Source organism: Cucurbita pepo, chromosome LG03, assembly GCF_002806865.2.
Source record: "Cucurbita pepo subsp. pepo cultivar mu-cu-16 chromosome LG03, ASM280686v2, whole genome shotgun sequence".
NCBI classification, from domain to species: domain Eukaryota; kingdom Viridiplantae; phylum Streptophyta; class Magnoliopsida; order Cucurbitales; family Cucurbitaceae; genus Cucurbita; species Cucurbita pepo.
The window spans coordinates 10,796,297-10,815,389 of NC_036640.1; the positions used below are offsets into that span (position 1 = coordinate 10,796,297).

Below are 19,093 nucleotides of genomic sequence, written 5' to 3' on the forward strand. Positions count from 1 at the left end.
AACTGAGAGTTCAAGTACGAAAATGAACATTCTAAAAGTTCTGAGACGAAAAATGGAGCGAGAACAAAAAACGAGATTAAATAGTACCATACAGAACCGTAGTTTAAACTTCAAGAATCTTTACTCAGGCTTGGATTCGAAATATTACTTACTTGGATTGCTTTACTTCATATAGATCGTCTCTAAACATAAATTCTCAGAGTTACGTAACATGGATGGCATGGGCAGTATTGGAACAAGATCAAGGGAATGCAATCCAAGTCGAGGAAATTTGAAATCTCTATTTCTAGCAGGTCAGAACCTCAGTTACACTACATCAACTCGATCTGTAATTTAACTTGATCACTTCTTGATATTGAAATGGCTGCTTGACTTTTGAAGCTTTTGAACAAGTGATGCTGATTATGATTATAAGCTTTTGAAATTTGAGTTTGTTATGTGGATAAGAAAGTGAAGGTTGTTTTGCAACAGTGAACTGAAGTTGTGGATGATGCTTCATGGATTATGGGTCTGTTAGAGGTTATTGACCCAGCACTAGACAGAAAAAAGAGATGAACTGTTGATGCTGGAGCAAGAACCATTCACCACGTCTTGAACAGCAGATGGAGGCACTCAAAACGCCTGCATAGACGACTCGGCTGCCTCCTCTTCTGGTAACAATGTGGTTGAAACTGAAACTGAAACTGAAACTGAGTTTGTTTCAACTATCAAAGTTGTATGTTTAACAGAGCCAAACAACAGAATCATCCAAATCATCCAGCACAAGCCTTCACGGTTTTAAAATGTGTATACTAGGGAGAGGTTTCCACACCCATATAAGGAATGTTTCGTTCCCCTCTCCAACCGATGTGGATCTCACAATCCACCCCCTTGGGGGCCTAGCGTCCTCACTGCCACACTGCCCGTTGTCTGGCTTTGATACCATTTGTAACAGCTCAAGCCCACCGATAGTAAATATTGTCCTTTGTGATCCGTTGTGTATCGTTGTCAGCCTCACGGTTTTAAAACGCATTTGATAGGGAGAGGTTCCCACACCCTTATAAGGAATGCTTTGTTCCCCTTCAACCGAGGTGAGATCTCACATCTTCAGGATAATTGCCAGATTGTGAAGGATACAAGCCAATTTTAATGAACTATCTGGTAAGAATTTCTTCAAAAGTACGATCACAGAAAGTTCAAACAATTTTGTGCCAGTGTATCAAATCCATTTCAGGAGCTTTTAATTATTGTTTAGTTTCAATTCTCAACCTTGCAATTTTTAATGAGTTATAATCATCTTGTTTTACGAACTATTTAAACTTGGTCTTTACCATTAATTTTGCTGTCAGCATCTTGAACAGAAGATTGATGTAGAAAAAGGAGCAAAACAGGTATGAATAGATATTGAAATCTAGAAGTCTCTGGGGTCAACAATCACATTTGCAGCTGCTTCCATATCCTTTGACAACAACATTTCATCCCTTTCATCATCACTACTCTGTACACTCAATCTTTTCAGGTACCAGTTATCGTTGATGCGAGACATGGATTTATTATTTTGTGGGACGTGGTTTATGATTGGATCAGAAACAGATAGTTCGGTGACAATGGCCTTGCAGTCGTTCTCTTCTTCAGCCAATCTCGAAGCGAAAAGCCATATCGACTCAACAAGCTCTCCAACTCTCTCCCCCTCCCCAAATATCCCATACAGGAAGAAGAATCCAAATGACTTCCCAAACGACACAGAATCTGGCATTTTGAAGCAGGAAATGAACTTTTTTCTTGCACTTTTCAAGAACCTTAGAGGTAACAATAATTCATCTTTTTTTGATTCCCTTATCTGAAACTTATATGCCTTGCAGGTATTCCATATGCTAAACACCACCCAAGAGCTTGGCATTCTCTGGTAAATCTCTGAATCCTTCTCTGAACAAATCAATTGGGTCCAATCTTCTTGATTGAAATAAGAAATCCATGTGCCAATACTCAGTTTTTCCTTCAAAATCACATCAAAATCCATTGGATAAACTCCTTTAGCTGTGAGACAGTTTGTGTAGAATGAAATTGCTTGCTCTATGTTCAGTTTCTCTGTCTTTATTTCCCCATTAGAGATGTCTTTTGTTGGGAACACAATTGGCTGTCTGAATATCACCAATGAGCTGAATTTTACATAGTTGCATTTGCGAGTGAAGAGATTCTTTGAGGCTTTGTTCTTCTTCTCTATTGCTAGAAATGCATAGGGAGCTCCATTTCTTATTACCCATTCTTCAACTGAGTGTACTAGCTTTAGCCCAATTCCCAACCTCCTACACCAATAATAACATAAATATAATATCATCACAAAAATTGTTCCATTTAATTTAATTTAATGAATAGTTAGAGCCAACATGTGCATATATATTGCTCTCTCCACCTAGTTAAGAGGTTCGAAGGATCCCGACGTCCTACGTGTTATTGTTTGACTTCAAAATAATAAGATTCATTTGTAACCATCCAAGTCCACCATTAGGAGATATTGTTTGCTTTGGTTAGCGTATTGTTGTCAACCTCACGATTTTAAAACGCGTCTATTAAGGAGAGGTTTACACATCCTTATTAGGAATGTTTCGCTAACTGACGTAGGATCTCATAATACAAAATACCTCCAACTTTTGAGATAAGTTGCAATTACGTCTCTGGATTCAAATGTACTCTAGTTTTGAAATTGTTCAAGGANACCAATGTTGCTTAGTTTATTTGTTCGTTTTTATTAGGAATTTAGAATTCGGTTTTAGTGTCTATGTCGGATTTGAAATTTTGTAGGAATTAGGTTAAGAGTATCTTTGAGTTGTCGATTTTGTTCTTAAATCGTATTGATCAATAATCTCAATGATCTTTTCACGTACCAAAGCTTTTCCTGTTTATTTACATGAACGATAAAATAGATGCCAAGAAAAAAAAATGAAAATGGATATTTACAAAATGTTAGTGTNCAAAAAAAAAAAAAATTAACAAAATCCAATTCGGAACTTCATAGATCAATGAATAGATTATTATTTACTCGATTTGATGTATTATGTTTATAAAATTTATTTGAAAATTTTGTTATATANAAAAAAAAAAAAAAAAAAAAAAAAAAAAAAAAATTGTTGATAATTTTGATGTTTGTATTTAAATCTAAATTCTTGTAAAGCTCAATGGGCGATCAAGATAAGGCTCGAAGTCCTTCCATTCTAGCAACCGCAGTGAGATGGGGGATGGGGGTTCCATTGATTTGATTTTTTTTTTTTTTTTTGTCTGTCATATCAATAAGGTCATAAAGAACATAAATATTTAGATTCTTTTATCTCTTTTTTACTACATGTAATGGATTTGCTTGGACCAATACATGATTTTCTTGTTGGGATCGAGTCTTATTTTAGGAAGTATGGGACTGGTTCTTGTTTCTATATCTTTATTCTATATTTTACTTCGAAATTTAGATAAAAATAAATTATTACAAGCCATACTAGGCATTCAAATATCTACTTCAAAAATAGATTATTACCGACCATACTAGGAGATAAAAAGCATTAAACGAATAAACAAAAACATAATTTCCAAACAAAGTTTAAAAANTGACCTAAGTCTAGCACAACTATTAAAAAAACCTATAGAAATTTAAATTAATTACACTACTAAATTATAATATTAGTAATAAGAATAATAATAATAATAATAGCTTCATACTGTTTAATTAGATAATATACTTAGATTTTGAAAAATACTTGAGAGAAACACTTTATAATAACTTTAAATAAAGAGAGAGAGAGAGAGAGAGAGAGAGAGAGAGAGAGAGAGAGAGAGAGAGAGAGAGAGAGAGAGAGAGATTTATTTATACTTCACCGACTAAAATTTTGTGAATAACTATTTATTACCTGTGAGCAGGAGAAACACGAAGGCCCAATATGCAACCAATCCTGGTGGTATTAGCTTCTCCGGCGGCGGCGCCGCCAGTCCCCACAGACTTAATGCAGCCTCTAACCACTCCCACGACGTCTCCCTTTTCCGGCAGCTCAGCCACCTGTTTTAAAAATTAAAAAAAAAAATAATAATAAATAATAATAATAATAAAAAGACAGTAAAGAATGATTATATAATGGATTTTATGGAACCGACCAGCATAATATGAAGTGGGTAGAATCTGATCCTACAAAGAGGATCGCCCATCATATCGGTAAAAATGGAGGCCCCTCCTAATTTAGACCCAATTTCACAGCTTCTCTCCAGTTTTTCCACCATTTCTGTGTCTCTTTCTTCATTCACTTCCCTTATTATCACTGTAATTTTCTCCTCTCCCTTTTTTTCACCCATTGTTTTTCACCTCCAATTCACCAAATGGGTTAAAAAAAAGGGGGGAAAAAAACCCTTTTTTTAATTTTTTGGGGGTTGAAAAAGACACTGAATTTTGAATCTTTCTCCAATGGGCTACCTGCCACTCATCCACGTACCTCATGTTATATTGCCTTCTTATAGACTTTTCAAATATTATTTTTATATTCCAAATCCAATCCACTATTATTATTATTTTTTTTTTCTAAAATTATAATAAAATTTTCTTCCGAATTTTAACGCAAATTTGACCCGTTAAAGATAACATGAGATCTCCTATGTTTTAAGAACCACGAGGCTGACGATGATATGTAATAAGCTACTAGCGGTGAGTTTGAGTTGTTACACCATTGCTAGTAAATATTGTCTACTTTTGCTCGTTACGTATCGCTGTGAACATGTCTATTAGGAAAATGTTTCTACACCATTGTAAAGAATGTTTCGTTCCCATCTCCAACCAATATAGGATCTCACAATCCACCTTCCTTGGGGGTCAACGTCCTCGCTGGCACACCACTTGTTATCTGGGTCTGATACTATTTGTAACAACTCAAACTCACCACTAGTAGATATTATCTGTTTTGACCAATTATGTATCGCTTCACGTTTACGATTTTAAAACGCGTCTACTTGGGATACTTGGGAGAGGTTTCCACACCCTTACAAGGAATATTTCGTTCCCCTCTACAACCGATATGAAATCTCACAATCCACCCTCCTTGAAGGCCAGCGCCCTCACTGGCACACAACCCAATATCGGGGTCTAATACTATTGTAACAACTCAAACTCACCGATAACAGATATTGTTTACTTTGACCGTTACATATCATCGTTAGCCTCACGGTGAGAGGTTTTCATCCTTTTATAAAAAAAATGTTTCGTTTCTCTATCCAACCGATGTAGAATCTTCCAGGTGGCGTAAGGCGTAATTACAGATACAGGTCATGTGATCCCACTACTTTGATAACATCTCCAAACAAAAGGAAACAAAGGCATATATTACCAATCCGATTTTGAGAATCTTTTTAATCATTTTATGTAGTTTTGTTTCGTCTCCTTCTCGTGTTTCTTCTTCTTTTTCATCGCCCTGAATCTCGAGAAGCAAAAATAAATTTAAAAAAATTAAAATTAAAATTAAATTCATTTTTTCTTAAAAATAAAAAAATAAAATAAAATAAAAAATTGCTGGTTTGATGGATGTCGGCAGAAGAGGAAGCAAGAGATAGCGAGTAATTTATTCGTTTGTTGTTTTTACTGTAAAGTTTTATTCTCTTAGAACTCACTCGTAGATTTGATGCTCTCTGTGATCATATCTGAATGAGAGCGATCTTAAAAATAAAATAATTAAAAAAATTAGAAAATAATTGTGGCGACCTCCCGAAAATATTGTTAAGAAACATGTGAGTGAGAATAAAACATGTTAAAAGTGCAGTATATTGGACACGGGAAATTACATATAATCTCCATACATGTGCAGTATATTGATAAAAGTCGGAGCTCTTGATCTGGCGGACTTCGTATGGAAATGCAAACTCGACTCAAGATGGGGATTCCCCTGGAGAATTAGGCACAGTTTTCAACCCTAATACGAGTATTTGTTTATGCACGTGTGAGAATTAGATATAACTAACGTCGTGATTAGGTTAGGGTTATTTTCGAGGTAACTAATCGTGTCGTCCGACCAATTAGTGTAGGCCATGTGACGAAACTGTCCTTGGCTNTTTTTTTTTTTTTTTTTTTTTTTTTTTTTTTTTTTTTTTTTTTTTTTTTTTTTCCTATTGATGAATATTTTTATGACGTCATAAATGTTTTACTTTATTTATTTGTGGGAGTTGTGATGTCCAACTAAGCTCTTTCAGGGCTTTTGAAAAGTCTTTGATATGATGATGTTCTTGCAGTTATCATCATTGGCAATATCTGGTCGTCAAAATCTTTCTTTCTTTTCAAATTTCTTTCAAAAAAAAAAAAAAAAAAAAAANAAAATAAAAAAAAAAAAAAAAAAAAAAAAAGTACAGCTTTGTGTCGACGTGTTCGGGATCGAGAACTAAATTCGGTTAGAATTTAAAAGGATTGTTGGATGTATGAACGAGAACGACCAAATATATTGGTTGTCGTGTGAACCCTTTTTCTTTCAAAAGTTTTTTACAAAAATCCCACATCGACTAATTTAGGGAATGATTATGAGTTTATAACCAAGGAATACTATCTCAAACAATGTATTGTGAGCCTCGATCACATGTTGGATGAAAGTCCGACCTCGGCTAATAGGAATACTATTTCGATTGGTATTAGATCTTACGTTCAACGTGGACAATATCATACTATTGTGGAAAGTTGTGTTCATTTAACAATGACAACTAGACGTTTTTTCTACTGAATTATATGGTATTGTATACCTCGTTTTTATGATTTGATTTATCGTGTTAGGAATCTTCCCATTTAGGTCGTTGGCTCATGATATGACGTTCTTGGGATGAAGAAAATAAGTTGTTTAACGATTAGAGTAGAGCAAATATCATTTGCTAGATAGTCTCGGGAGATAGTTTACTATAAACTTGAGATTGTCGATAGATTTTGGAGGTTTCGAATCAGAAAAATCAGATAAAATAAGTTTTTGGTAAGACGAGTGTACTGTTAAATCTTATTTATGAGGTCTCACATCGGTTGGAGAGAGTAACAAAGCATCCCTTATAAAGGTTTAAAAACCTCTCCCTAACGGACGTATTTTAAAACCGTGAGAATATCTGCTAGTGGTTGGACTATTACATTATCTGTTAATTTCATATTCATACGTTTTGGTAGCTCACTTTTTAGCGTTTTATTATCATTTCTTAATTAGCAGCTTTTTAATCTCGCTTTTATAACCCTCTCGAGACTTTTTATATTAATGTTGGAAATAACCGTCTTTTACTGAAACCTTTATTCTTAAAGAACGGGAAAGCACACAACACAGCTAAAAATTTGTATTACAATATCATGACAGAGACCGAGCAAAATATAGCATTCGTCGAGGAACTAACTCGGAACGAAAGCATTTCAATATTCTACATTAAAAAAAATATTTAAAAGGAAAAAAAAAAAGGAAGATAAATGTGGGGTATGGAGATGTGGGTGTGTTGTGTTTGTTTATGGTCAAATATGAACCTAACATTTTTGAACTGCCCTTTTCATTTCTTGTTCTTCAGATTTGACTTGCTCTGTCACTCTTAATTGTACATTTTTTTCTTGTTTTTGTAGGTCCATTCCCCCTCGGGAATAATAATACTAACGACGCTACGTTACAACAAGTAACTTCGTGCTGTTACTGTTGACGTTTCAAAAACGGTTTTGAGCTATCTTTGGTGTAGAAATCTATTAGAATGTTGAATGAAAAATTAGGGTTTGTAATGATGTGATTGAGACTTGGAACGGAAATTGAAATTATTTTAGGTCATAATTTTCGTGATGGAGGGTTTGAAATATAGCGTTTGAGAGATTAGGATAGAGGTGTTTTTAAAAAACACGTGGCAAAGTTCGAGGGTATTTTGTAATTTAGTCTTGCTCTAAATGTCTCTTTGTTTCAAAAGTATATTTGAAGTAGAAATCCATTAGAATATTGTTCGAAAATTGAGACATGAAAACGATGTTGTAGAGACCTATAATAAAATTTGAGACGTGAAATGGTGTGGCAGAGACCTTGTATGGACATTGAGACATGACCACTGTTACACTGTTCCAGCTCACAATTTTGGTTCAACGTTCAATAATGTAAAGTTCGAGGGTATTTCATAATTTAGTCGTGCTCTAAATGCCTCTATGTTCAAAGATTGTCTTTGTTGTAGAAATTTACTAGAATACTCGACGAAAAATTGAGACATTGAGACATGGTCTCCGCCACACTGTTTTAGGTCACAATTTTTGTCCAACACTTAGCCGCTCTAAATGTCTCCATGTTCTTACCGTACCTGAAATATGTCTTTTAAACTACGTTTAACTTTCATTAACGTTATTGACCTATATTTTTCGTTATATGATTAATAATCAATCGTCAAATTGACAGTGGATTATGTTTAACGAGCTATCTTACCCCAATGCTTTATGAACACAACTCACATTTTTGGTGCAACAATAATATAACTAATAATAAATTAAAATAAAAACGTAACACGAGGTATAAATATATCTATTTAAATTTAAACCAAAGTTTAAGATATTTTTGTCATCACGAGCATTAAACCGCTTATATTTTATGTTCTAGTACTTTATGTTTTTTTTTTAAATGTCAGATTTATCAATAATTTGACTTGACGTTTCGAAAGTGTCACGTAGCCATTTTCTTTTTTTTACTTAAAGCTGACACGTGTGAAATGACTCCAACTTTTTAAATAAAAGTATAATTTTTTTTTTTTCGAATGAATGCAAGAGTCCAGATGGATAGGTTTGTCTCTCAAAGAGTAGAGACGGTGTAACCGCTAAATAAAAAGTAATGGCTCAAGCTCATTGTTTACTGATATTATCCACTTTGACCCTTATGTATGACAGTCAGCCTGGTGCTTCATTACCCTTCTCCAACCAATTTGGGATCTCACAATCCACCATTCTTGGGGGCCCAACGTCCTCGATGCCACATAGCCGGTGGTCGTCAGCCTGGTGATTTGTTCCCTCTCTCCAACCAATTTGGGATCTCACAATCCACCATTCTTAGGGGTTCAATGTCCTCGTTGGCACAATGCTTGTGGCCTTCAGCCTGGTGCTCCATTCTCCCATCCAACCAATTTGGGACCTCACAATCCACCCTTCTTAGGGGTCCAACGTCCTTGCTAGCACATTACGTGTGGCATCAACCTGGTGCTTCATTCCCCCCTCCAACTAATTTGGGATCTTACAATTCACCCTTCTCGTAGGGGTGCTTCATTCCCCCTCCAACCAATTTGGGATCTCACAATCCACCCTTCTTAAGGGCCCAACGTTCTTGCTGGCACATAGTCGATTCCCCCTCTCCAACCAATTTGGAATCTCACAATCCACCCTTCGTAGGGGCCCAACGTCCTCGCTGGCACACAGTCGGTGTCTGATTTTCATACCATTTGTAATGCCCTAAGCCCACCGTTAATAGATATTATTTGTTTTAGTCTTTTACATATAGTCCTTAGCCTCACTATTTGTGAGGGAGAGGTTTCCACACCTACTTTTGTTCCCTTCTCCTACGTGTGTGATGTTAACTTTTAGGAGCATAAATTTTTTTAAAAAAATGGTTATTCTAACACTTTATTTTGTTTGTTAATGCTTAATAAATTAAATGTTAATTATCACCTGCGAATCTTCTTCCCGCTGAAAATGCTACCTCAAATTTAGGGCGCGGGCGCAGAAATGGCTTAATCCGGATGTTAACTTGAAATGGACTCGGTGATTCTCTCGATGTCTTCTCGGGGCCGACATTTCAATTTGGACGATGCCGGCGGAAACTCAGTCATGGAGTTAGATGGCGTCAATGGCTTTAGGAAGAAGAAGATGACGATCCGCTTCATAAATTTATCGATTACGCGAGGCCTTTGCTATTATTTGAAGATGAAGAAAACTTCGATCCTAATGTTAATGGAACGGAGACCAATGCGGCCGGTTGGAGTTTGATCGCCTTCCGGTTCCTCAGAACTTGTATCGCCTACTTGAGTTCTGTTACCGCTGCGATTTTGCTATCTGAGCTCTCGCAGGTACCGCGAATTCGAACTCCTCTAAGGTTTCTTTCTTCGACTATAGATACTTTGAGCAAAAGTTTATGTTAATTGCCTGATTTCCAATCAAAGGAAGATGCAACAGTGAGGACTGCCTGAATTCTTGATGTTTCACAACTGGATTAAAGATTTTACCGTAATTGATTCCAGGAGTTCAATGGAGTCTCTTGGTTACAAGTTTGAATTTGTAGTAATACGCCGTCTGAGTTCCTTTTTAATATGTACACCCATTTATTACTAAGTGTTCATAACAACGAGAGGGTGGAATAAGGGCCCGTGTTTTATTCGAAATGAGGGATGAATACTTAATACTCTGTCATATCTTGGTTCTAGGCTTTTGAAATTGATGCGTCCTTAGAGTTGCTTGATCCAATTGTAGTCCTGTTGTCTTTTTAAGTATTAGGCAATGGTGGCCAACCTCGAGTGATCCAGATTGCACCCTGACCGCACATATTGGTTTTTAAGTATTAGTATCCTCTCAACTGTCCTTTGCGATTCGGTATCTCATCTGCTGAGAGGCTAGTCAACTGTCAATTATGAAATTATCCATGTGAGTAATGATTGGTTGCCACCCAAGCTTCATAATCTGAATTGGGAATAAAAAATTTAATGGCGATGAAGGCATTCATTTCTTCTCTAGGAGGAGAATGCATTCTGAGCTTCTTAATCTCTCCAGTCAAGTTTGTGTGATTAACGTATATAGGAAGAATAAAATTTTGCCAAAGCATAAAATTGTTTACACTGATGTAACCTGATTGACCCGATTTTCTAGTGGTGGGAGTTGGGATTAGCCATGAAAGCTCTGGTGACAAGAGATGTTCTGGGATGAAAGAAATTTAGCTGAAGTAAAACATGGTGCATAATGCAGCATCTTGTACAGCTGCATTTATGATGTTGGTGTTCTTTTGTTTTTCCCCTTCACTAAAATGGTCAATGCTTAAACTTTAGAGGCTGTAGTTTCACAAACGGATGGATTTTGGATATCCAATCATGAACTGACTGCCTTATCTTCAATATTTGCAGGATTGAATCTATTGGTCCACTGGAAATTTATGAGAAGATTAATGGCTTACGGATGATGCAAATCAGTCTTGTTGATAATGATGATTTCAATTTAAAGTTTATCGTGGGGTGAACAGGGGTTACTAGCCAATACTATAAGGTGAATCTTTGAGTTTGATGTTAACTATTTCAAGAATATTCTTGCATGATTATATCAACGTAACAGTTCTCATTTGAACAGTGTTGGTTTACTTGCACTTGATAGACCATAAATTGCAACTGTAATTGAGAATGGCATTGGAACAAGTGATGATCTTTGTCTTGAATATGTTAGTGCAACACAGTTATATTTGGTGCCTTGCATTCATCATAAGGAGCAAGGGAGTTGTAGAACCCCACCTCTCACCACACCATGCACACACAAAATTAAGAGACTTCTCTGTTTCTTGGATCCCGTCAATATGCAAATATTCCACAGCACAGGTCTCTGTTTTAGCACAGAATATAAACCAAGCTTCAAGAACGCTTGGCACGTCGTATCCTACACTTAGTACGTCTTTATGAAGATAAATCTTAATAGCCATCTGTTTGTGAAGTTTACAGTCTTTTGTGGTCGACCTTCAAGACAAGATGACTGGCATTAGCTTATATGGTTAGGTTTTATGAGTCTTGACATTTATATAGCTCTTCAAAGAACAAAAACTTCTCATCTCCTATACTTCCACTCATTTTTGTTCTTTGTGTCTTCTCTTGTAAAGATCGTTAGGAAGGGTAAGCGTTGGATATACAGTATATAGTGTCCTGACATGCACCATAAACAAGAATCGGTGAGCTAATTCAAACTATTTACTCCGTTATCTAATAAATAAATTGGAAGTCTTGGACAATTTGAAATGCTTATATACATAAAATAATAACTTGTCGTTGATTTGAGGATTTTCTCCTTTTAGATATTTTGGCGATTTCTTCATGGCATTTCTAATTTGATTTGAGTCTTTTGCTTGTGAAGCTTGGAGGCTTTATGGATTGAGAATCATGTTGGAGCTTCTTTTGTCAACTTTAGCTGCTTGCCAACATTGTTTTCTCCTTGTCATCTTAAACTTTCACGACTTTCTGATCTTACGAAGCAATACTCATGGTACAAAGGTGAAGCTTTTTGTTTTTCCTTCTCGTTCTTTCTTTGTCTATAGTATGTTATGTGTGATGAGGAACTTTTCAAAATGGAAAGGTTTCAGATTTCTTTCCATTTACCAGGACCACTAGAGAGCTCTAATCGCTCATCCCCAATAGGCTACTTCGCTGAAAGGATTTATGGGAGCCGTACATCAATATCCTTTGGAGATCAAGTGAGGCAAAGCTCCGTACCTTTGTTGCTTAGAAGCAGCAAAGTAGGGATTCCTCATTCTTATAACGTAATATATAAACAACAAACGTTAGGAGAGAGACAAATGACCAATGAAGTTTCTCTTTTTGCAACCTTTTTTGGGAATTTAGGGAAAATTAGGCTTGATAACGATTTTGTTACTGATTTCTGTTTTTGAAAATTATGTTTGGTTCCTCTTAATTTCTTTATTATGGATTTAGAAACATAATAGTGAATTGAAGGAGGAAGATCGGCAGATGTGGAAATAATGACTATTCTGTTAATGATCCACTTTCATGGGAGATTACTTTGCACTCAAGTGCAAGTGTGAATAATGCTTCATTCAGGAGGAACTATCTTTCTAACAGTGGCTGCTGCAAGACGGCAAAAGGTATTGTAAAGACCTACAGGTATTATTCATTCTCCATTTCAATGTCTTGAACTGCAATACCCAATTAAATTCATAACACAGGCATTTTAATGATATTTTTGTCCTTTTTTTTTTCATATTTTATGATGCATTATAATCATTTATCTAAAGATTTGGACGTTGAAATATTCTCGCCCTTTGTGGTTAGAAATTTAATGGAAACAAAAGTGTAAGATCCTAGTTATTATAAAGGTTGAGTGTAGACTAAAGAAATATTCTTTAATCCATTACACATTTTTGGTTATGTAGACCTTTCAAATAGGTTCATGACCCCTATACTTGACCTTTTTGATAGCATTAATTCTAAGTCCAAGGTCTAGTTTTGAGCCAAAAAAGTATAGATAGCGTGACACAAATTAATAAATAATAGTCTCTCAATTTGAACTAGAATCTAAAACCAAACATTTTAACGTTTCATGTTCTGATCAAGCTTTTAAATATCGATATTGCTAGAAATGTTCAAATCATTTTGATTCTTTTATGATTAATATTTGATCTAAACTAGCGATATTTTACTGTATGTCATTCATTTTTGTTTCGATTTAAGATTTGTATTAGTCTCAAATATAATGTTTTAACATTGTTAAAAGGCAAGTAAGATAGGAGTCTTGTGACTTTTAGAATTGCACCACCAATTCTTGAATTATATTTGAAGCAATGAATTTGTTAATTCTGTTGCTCTTTAAGCAAAAGGTTAATATGCTTTCGGTGATTATTGTGAAGTTCATGTGTTTCATGTTCATTTCTACTGTGTCTGTTTATCCAATTCCCCAAGCCACCCCTTGATTCTATTTCTGCCTCCATAACCTTATATATTACACCTACATCCTTCTTAATTCATTTCAAAATCACCTGTTTTTCTTTCTTTCTTTCTTTCCTTAATTATTTTTTCTGTCCATCTTCTTTGCAGGGCATCACCAGATTTTAAGCCCTCTTAAGGTATGTTCACCAATATTCCCTTTTTTGTTAGCAAATTATGTGTGAAATTTATGATTGCTTGTATAAATAGAAGATTAATATCACTTAAAAGTACCTATATTTATAGCTTAGGATTTTCAAGTCCTAATTTTTTACACAACTAAAACTATTTAATAGGTGTTACATTTTAGGAAATTTATTTTGTGTAGTATAGGTTGAAATTATGATTAAAAAATATTAAAAGTACTAAAATAGGTCTAATGTGTTGATGATGAAAGTCCTACATCCCTAATTTAGGGAATGATCATGAGTTTATGATCAAAGAATACTTTCTCCTTGGGCTAATTTAGGAATGATCGTGGGTTTATAATTAAATAATACTCTCTTAATTGGAATGAGACCGTTTGGGAAGCCCAAAGCAAAGCCATGAGAGCTTATGTTCAAAGTGGGTAATATCATATGATTGTAGAGAGTCTATGAGACCTTCTGGGAAGTCTAAAGCAAAGCCATGAGAGCTTATGTATACGATTGTAGAGAGTCTATGAGATCTTCTGTGAAGCCCAAAGCAAAGCTATGAGAGCTTATGTATACAATTGTAGAGAGTCTATGAGACCTTCTGAGAAGCCCAAAGCAAAGCCACGAGAGCTTATGTTCAAAGTGGGCAATATCATACGATTGTAGAGAGTCGTGTTCGTGTAACATAATGGAAGTTTTGAAAATTTAAAGACAAATAAATCAAAGTTCAAAGCACACCAACCAAAATATTATTTAAACCTAATTTTATTCATTTGGGAAGGTAAACTGATATTTTTAAAAAAAATAAAATTATGTTAAATTGTATAGTAAATTGATATTCTTCCATTTTTACTTTTTCAATGGTCTTTCAACCTTCTGTGTTTAGTGAATTTTGTTTATGTATATAGTTGAATTTGTATATTAGAGATTGAAATCTCTAACTTTTCTTTTTATCGACTTAGTTTAAATTAAAGTTGAAATTAATATTTAATACTAAATCTTTAACAAGAAATCTCATACCAATATAAATGAGTTTAAATTACAAATAACATATTAAATGAAATTATTAAATAGATTAAAGAATAAATTATTAAATTAATCAAAACAAAAATGTTATATAAATTTAAAATATCAAGTAAATTACACTTTTGACAACTTTGATCCTCGTGTTAAATTAGTTCTTATGTTTTAAATTTTGAATATCAAATCCCTAATTTAAAATGTTAATTACTTGACATTTTCTAAACAAATAATCATAATAATAAAATAATAATAATAAATCTTTCTCTTCTCTCACCCTTCCCTTGCTACTCGGAGAAAAGCCTTCTACCAATGTAGATAGTATTCTTAAATTATAAATCCATCGTCATATTTCTGAATTATAAACTCATGATCATTCCTTAAATTAACCGACATGGACGTTCTCCAAGAGATTTCGTACCAATGAAGATAGTATTTTTGGATTATAAATCCATGATAATTTTCTAAATTAATCGATGTGAACTTTCATCGTCCAACAGCTCCTCTTTCAACCTCCCCCTTTGGTTAACTATTTGGTGCCGATGATGCACCCACCCCTCTTCCTCCCGCATGAGAAATCAATCTGGGAATTAAAAACAAGATAAAGAAGATGAATAAGAAGAAAGAAATGACGGAGGGGAGTAGCGCGGCTTTGCCGCAGGAGGGTCAGAGGAGGGAGAGGATGAAGGAGGACGGCGGTGGGGTGGCAATGGCAGCCATGAGAAGGGAAAGGGAGGAAGAAAGAAAGAAGTGTTGGATGATGAAAGTCCCAGGTCGACTAATTTAGAGAATAATTATGAATTTATATTCAAAGAATATTCTTTCTATTTGTGCAAGGCCTTTGGAAGCCTAAAGCCCAAAGCAAAGTTACAAAAAAGTGCCTAATCATCTATTAAGAAAGAAGAAGGAGAGAAGTTAAGTATAAAATAATAATAATAATTACTAAATCTAGAAAAAAGTTTTTTTTTTCTTATAGTAAAAAAGAGGTCCCACTGTTAAATGGTTGAATTTGAAATTTTAAATCTTAAATACTACCAAATATTTTAAAATACTTATAATTAATTTATTATTATTAATTAATTAACTTTTATCAATACTTTTGAATGTCATGATTAATTCCATAACTAAATGCAAGTTTAATTTATCTCCATAAAAAATCGATAATATTCTCAAACACAGCCATCCTTAATGTTAATATTTTGTTAAATATTTGTGTGTGTTCATGAATTCAGTAACAACATTATCAACAAAATATTAAAAATAACGAATTATTTTTATTGTTTGTATATTTCTATGATTTTTCATATTTAAAATCTTGATCTTCATCTATTTACTGTTTTTTTCTCAATGAAACTATTGTTCGTTGTTTGTGCTCACAATTTGAATGAATTTGATCAATAATATTTACCATTTACCTTGCCTCTGTTCCGGAAATAAAGAGCCTCTTTCTTGGCCGTCGCCGGGAAGATGGATTCATCAAGAGCATTGTCTCATTCGATTGATGTTCCGGCGACCTCACAAGGAAGCTCTGAGGAAGAATCTCTCCTATCTTCCATTGAAGGAAAATTGGAAGCCTTCTGTTCATCCATTACCATCTTCAGAGCTCCAAATGAAATCAGTATCGAAGATAGAAACGTCTTCGTCCCCGCCAAAGTCTCAATCGGTCCTTTCCACCACGGCGCGCCACATCTCGAATCAATGGAAAACCTCAAGTGGTGCTACTTGTCCGCTTTCTTGAAGAACAATCCGTCCGTCGATTTACAATATCTTGTTGAACTCGTTGTTAAATCTGAGAGCCGATTGAGAAAATGCTATGAGGAGGAGTTTTATGGTTTCGACAGTGATAAGTTTTCGCAGATTATGTTGCTTGATTGCTGCTTCATTCTCGAGCTGCTTTTGCGATTCTCGAAAAAGAGGCTCAGGCGACGGAATGACTCTGTTTTCACTACTCCTGGTTTGCTCTTCGATTTGAGATGCGACTTGATGTTGCTTGAAAATCAGATTCCCTACTTCCTTCTCAAAGACGTTTATGAAAATGTGCAAGATCCGACCGAGGAAAATATGTCTCTCAATGACCTAACCTTCCGATTCTTCAAAACTTTGGTTGTTGGAGATCGGCAATTAGTTTACGACAATTTCACGGTGGAAGCAGATCATCTACTCGAAATGGTTCACTCTTGTTTTCTCTCCACCTATCCTCGAGTGGAGACGAACGACAAATCGAAGTCGAGAGAATTACCTAGTGCGTCGAAGCTTAAAACTGCGGGAATCAAAATCAAGAACGCCAGATCTTCAAAGAGCTTATTAGACATCAAATTTCAGAACGGCGTCCTCGAAATTCCACCTCTCAAGGTGTATCAGAAGACAGAGGTGATTCTAAGGAATCTCGTAGCGTATGAGATCCATCAATCCGGAAGCGACCGGCAAGTGAAATCGTACATCAATTTCATGAGCCACCTTCTCCAGTCTGATCAAGACGTGAAGATTCTCTATAGAAGGAAAATCCTAATCGATCAGGAAGACGACGAGGAGCAGATTATTCGAAATCTGAAATGGATGAGCGAGAAGGAGAGCTTATCGGGAACGTACTTTGCCGGCATTGTTCAGAAATTAAACGAGAAGCCGGACCGATGCGTCGCACGGTGGCGGAAGTTGAGAAGGAATCCAGTGGCCATCGGCATCGTCGCCGTTTTGGTGGTGGTTGTGATCTTCGTCGCGGCCTTCTTCTCTGCATTTTCAGTACTTCAGCGTCGTTACAAATGAGCAATGAGTGCAAACACAACCATTTATATACAGTTTTATGATCATATTGATCAACTTTCAATTTAGCGATCACTCCCTAAACTTCCATTATTTTACGGTTTTTCCCCTTCATTATTGCAAAATACATTTTGACCTATATTGAAAATAATGAAATCACTTAGTAATAAAATTTTGTTTATTTATAATTTTTTTGCTAAATTATATTAAAAAAAATTCACTAAACAAAAATACATGTGATTCATATAAAATTTTATGTATTTACCTCTCTTATTTTGTAGTATTCCTTTGCGTTTTTTTTTTAATCAAAGTAGGTCGGGGAAAGCTACCATTCATACGACAGCTCCGCTTCCTCGTCTTGCTTTTGGCAAAGTTTCGACTTTGCTTGCTTACGCATGTTGGATGAAAGTCCCACATCGGCTAATTTAGAGAATGATCATGAGTTTATAATCTACGGATACTATCTCTATTGGAATGAGGTCTTTTGAGGAAGTCCAAAGCAAAGCCACGAGAGCTTATACTCAAAGTAGACAATGTCATATCATTGTGGAGAGTCGTGTTCGTCTAACTGCGCAAAAGCTGAAAATCCTTTTCGCTCGGTTGCAGCTGATATGCTATGCTGCAGTCCAGAAGCTTCCCGAAAGATTAGATCCAATAGAAATGCAGCTGCAGTCCAGAAGCTTCCCGAAAGATTAGATCCAATAGAAATGCAGCTGCAGTCCAGAAGCGCTTCCCGAAAGATTAGATCCAATAGAAATGCAGCTGCAGTCCAGAAGCTTCCCGAAAGATTAGATCCAATAGAAATCCCTAGAATCCCTAGAAATGCAGCATGCAGCTGCAGTCCAGAAGCTTCCCGAAGTCATATCATTGTGGAGAGTCGTGTTCGTCTAACTGCGCAAAAGCTGAAAATTCTTTTCGCTCGGTTGCAGCTGATATGCTATGCTGCAGTCCAGAAGCTTCCCGAAAGATTAGATCCAATAGAAATCCCTAGAATCCCTAGAAATGCAGCATGCAGCTGCAGTCCAGAAGCTTCCCGAAGTCATATCATTGTGGAGAGTCGTGTTCGTCTAACTGCGCAAAAGCTGAAAATTCTTTTCGCTCGGTTGCAGCTGATATGCTATGCTGCAGTCCAGAAGCTTCCCGAAAGATTAGATCCAATAGAAATCCCTAGAATCCCTAGAAATGCAGCATGCAGCTGCAGTCCAGAAGCTTCCCGAAAGATTAGATCCAATAGAAATCCCTAGAATCCCTAGAAATGCAGCTGATATGCTAGTCCAGAAGCTTCCCGAAAGATTAGATCCAGTCCAGAAGCTGATATGCTAGTCCAGAAGCTTCCCGAAAGATTAGATCCAGTCCAGAAGCTTCCCGAAAGACTAGATCCAATAGAAATCCCTAGAAATGGGCGCAGCAGTCCAAAAGCTTCCCGAACCCTAGAAATGCAGCTGAAGCTTCCTAGATCTTCCTAGATCCAATAGAAATCCCTAGAAATGGGCGCAGCAGTCCAATCCCTAGAAATGGGCGCAGCAGTCCAAAAGCTTCCCGAA

General features: G+C 35.7%; 2 protein-coding genes across 11 annotated transcripts; one reads left to right on the forward strand and one right to left on the reverse strand.

The window, feature by feature from the left end:
• Window positions 1-1,012: 1,012 nt before the first annotated feature.
• On the reverse strand, window positions 1,013-4,311 carry LOC111790283 (probable N-acetyltransferase HLS1). The gene is made up of 3 exons (XM_023671147.1): window positions 4,117-4,311; window positions 3,876-4,021; window positions 1,013-2,285 (listed from the first exon to the last, which is right to left on the reverse strand). The coding sequence occupies exons 1-3, from the start codon at window positions 4,309-4,311 to the stop codon at window positions 1,391-1,393; spliced, it is 1,236 nt and encodes a 411-aa protein (XP_023526915.1). The 3' UTR covers window positions 1,013-1,390.
• A 5,342-nt stretch (window positions 4,312-9,653) lies between these two features.
• Window positions 9,654-17,734, forward strand: LOC111789936 (UPF0481 protein At3g47200-like). 10 transcript variants are annotated; one of them, XM_023670668.1, is made up of 8 exons: window positions 9,654-10,020; window positions 11,065-11,203; window positions 11,285-11,695; window positions 11,802-11,870; window positions 12,053-12,189; window positions 12,298-12,797; window positions 13,747-13,775; window positions 16,229-17,734. In XM_023670668.1, the coding sequence occupies exon 8, from the start codon at window positions 16,257-16,259 to the stop codon at window positions 17,550-17,552; it is 1,296 nt and encodes a 431-aa protein (XP_023526436.1). In that variant the 5' UTR covers window positions 9,654-10,020; window positions 11,065-11,203; window positions 11,285-11,695; window positions 11,802-11,870; window positions 12,053-12,189; window positions 12,298-12,797; window positions 13,747-13,775; window positions 16,229-16,256; the 3' UTR covers window positions 17,553-17,734. The 10 variants fall into 10 exon arrangements, 8 of the variants coding, with proteins under 8 accessions (XP_023526436.1, XP_023526438.1, XP_023526437.1 ...); XM_023670670.1 differs by having other exon boundaries at window positions 12,628-12,797; XM_023670669.1 differs by having other exon boundaries at window positions 12,053-12,181.
• The last annotated feature ends 1,359 nt before the right edge of the window (window positions 17,735-19,093 follow it).

What these genes read in the sequence shown, in the direction of transcription:
- LOC111789936 (XM_023670663.1), top strand. Translation starts at nt 16,257, where the DNA reads ATGGATTCATCAAGAGCATTGTCTCATTCGATTGATGTTCCGGCGACC.
- LOC111790283 (XM_023671147.1), bottom strand. Translation starts at nt 4,311, where the DNA reads ATGGGTGAAAAAAAGGGAGAGGAGAAAATTACAGTGATAATAAGGGAA. An exon ending in ACCCACTTCATATTATGCTG is followed by an intron (nt 4,022 to 4,116) that starts GTCGGTTCCATA and finishes TTTTTAAAACAG; the next exon opens with GTGGCTGAGCTGCCGGAAAA. An exon ending in CGTGTTTCTCCTGCTCACAG is followed by an intron (nt 2,286 to 3,875) that starts GTAATAAATAGT and finishes TTATTGGTGTAG; the next exon opens with GAGGTTGGGAATTGGGCTAA.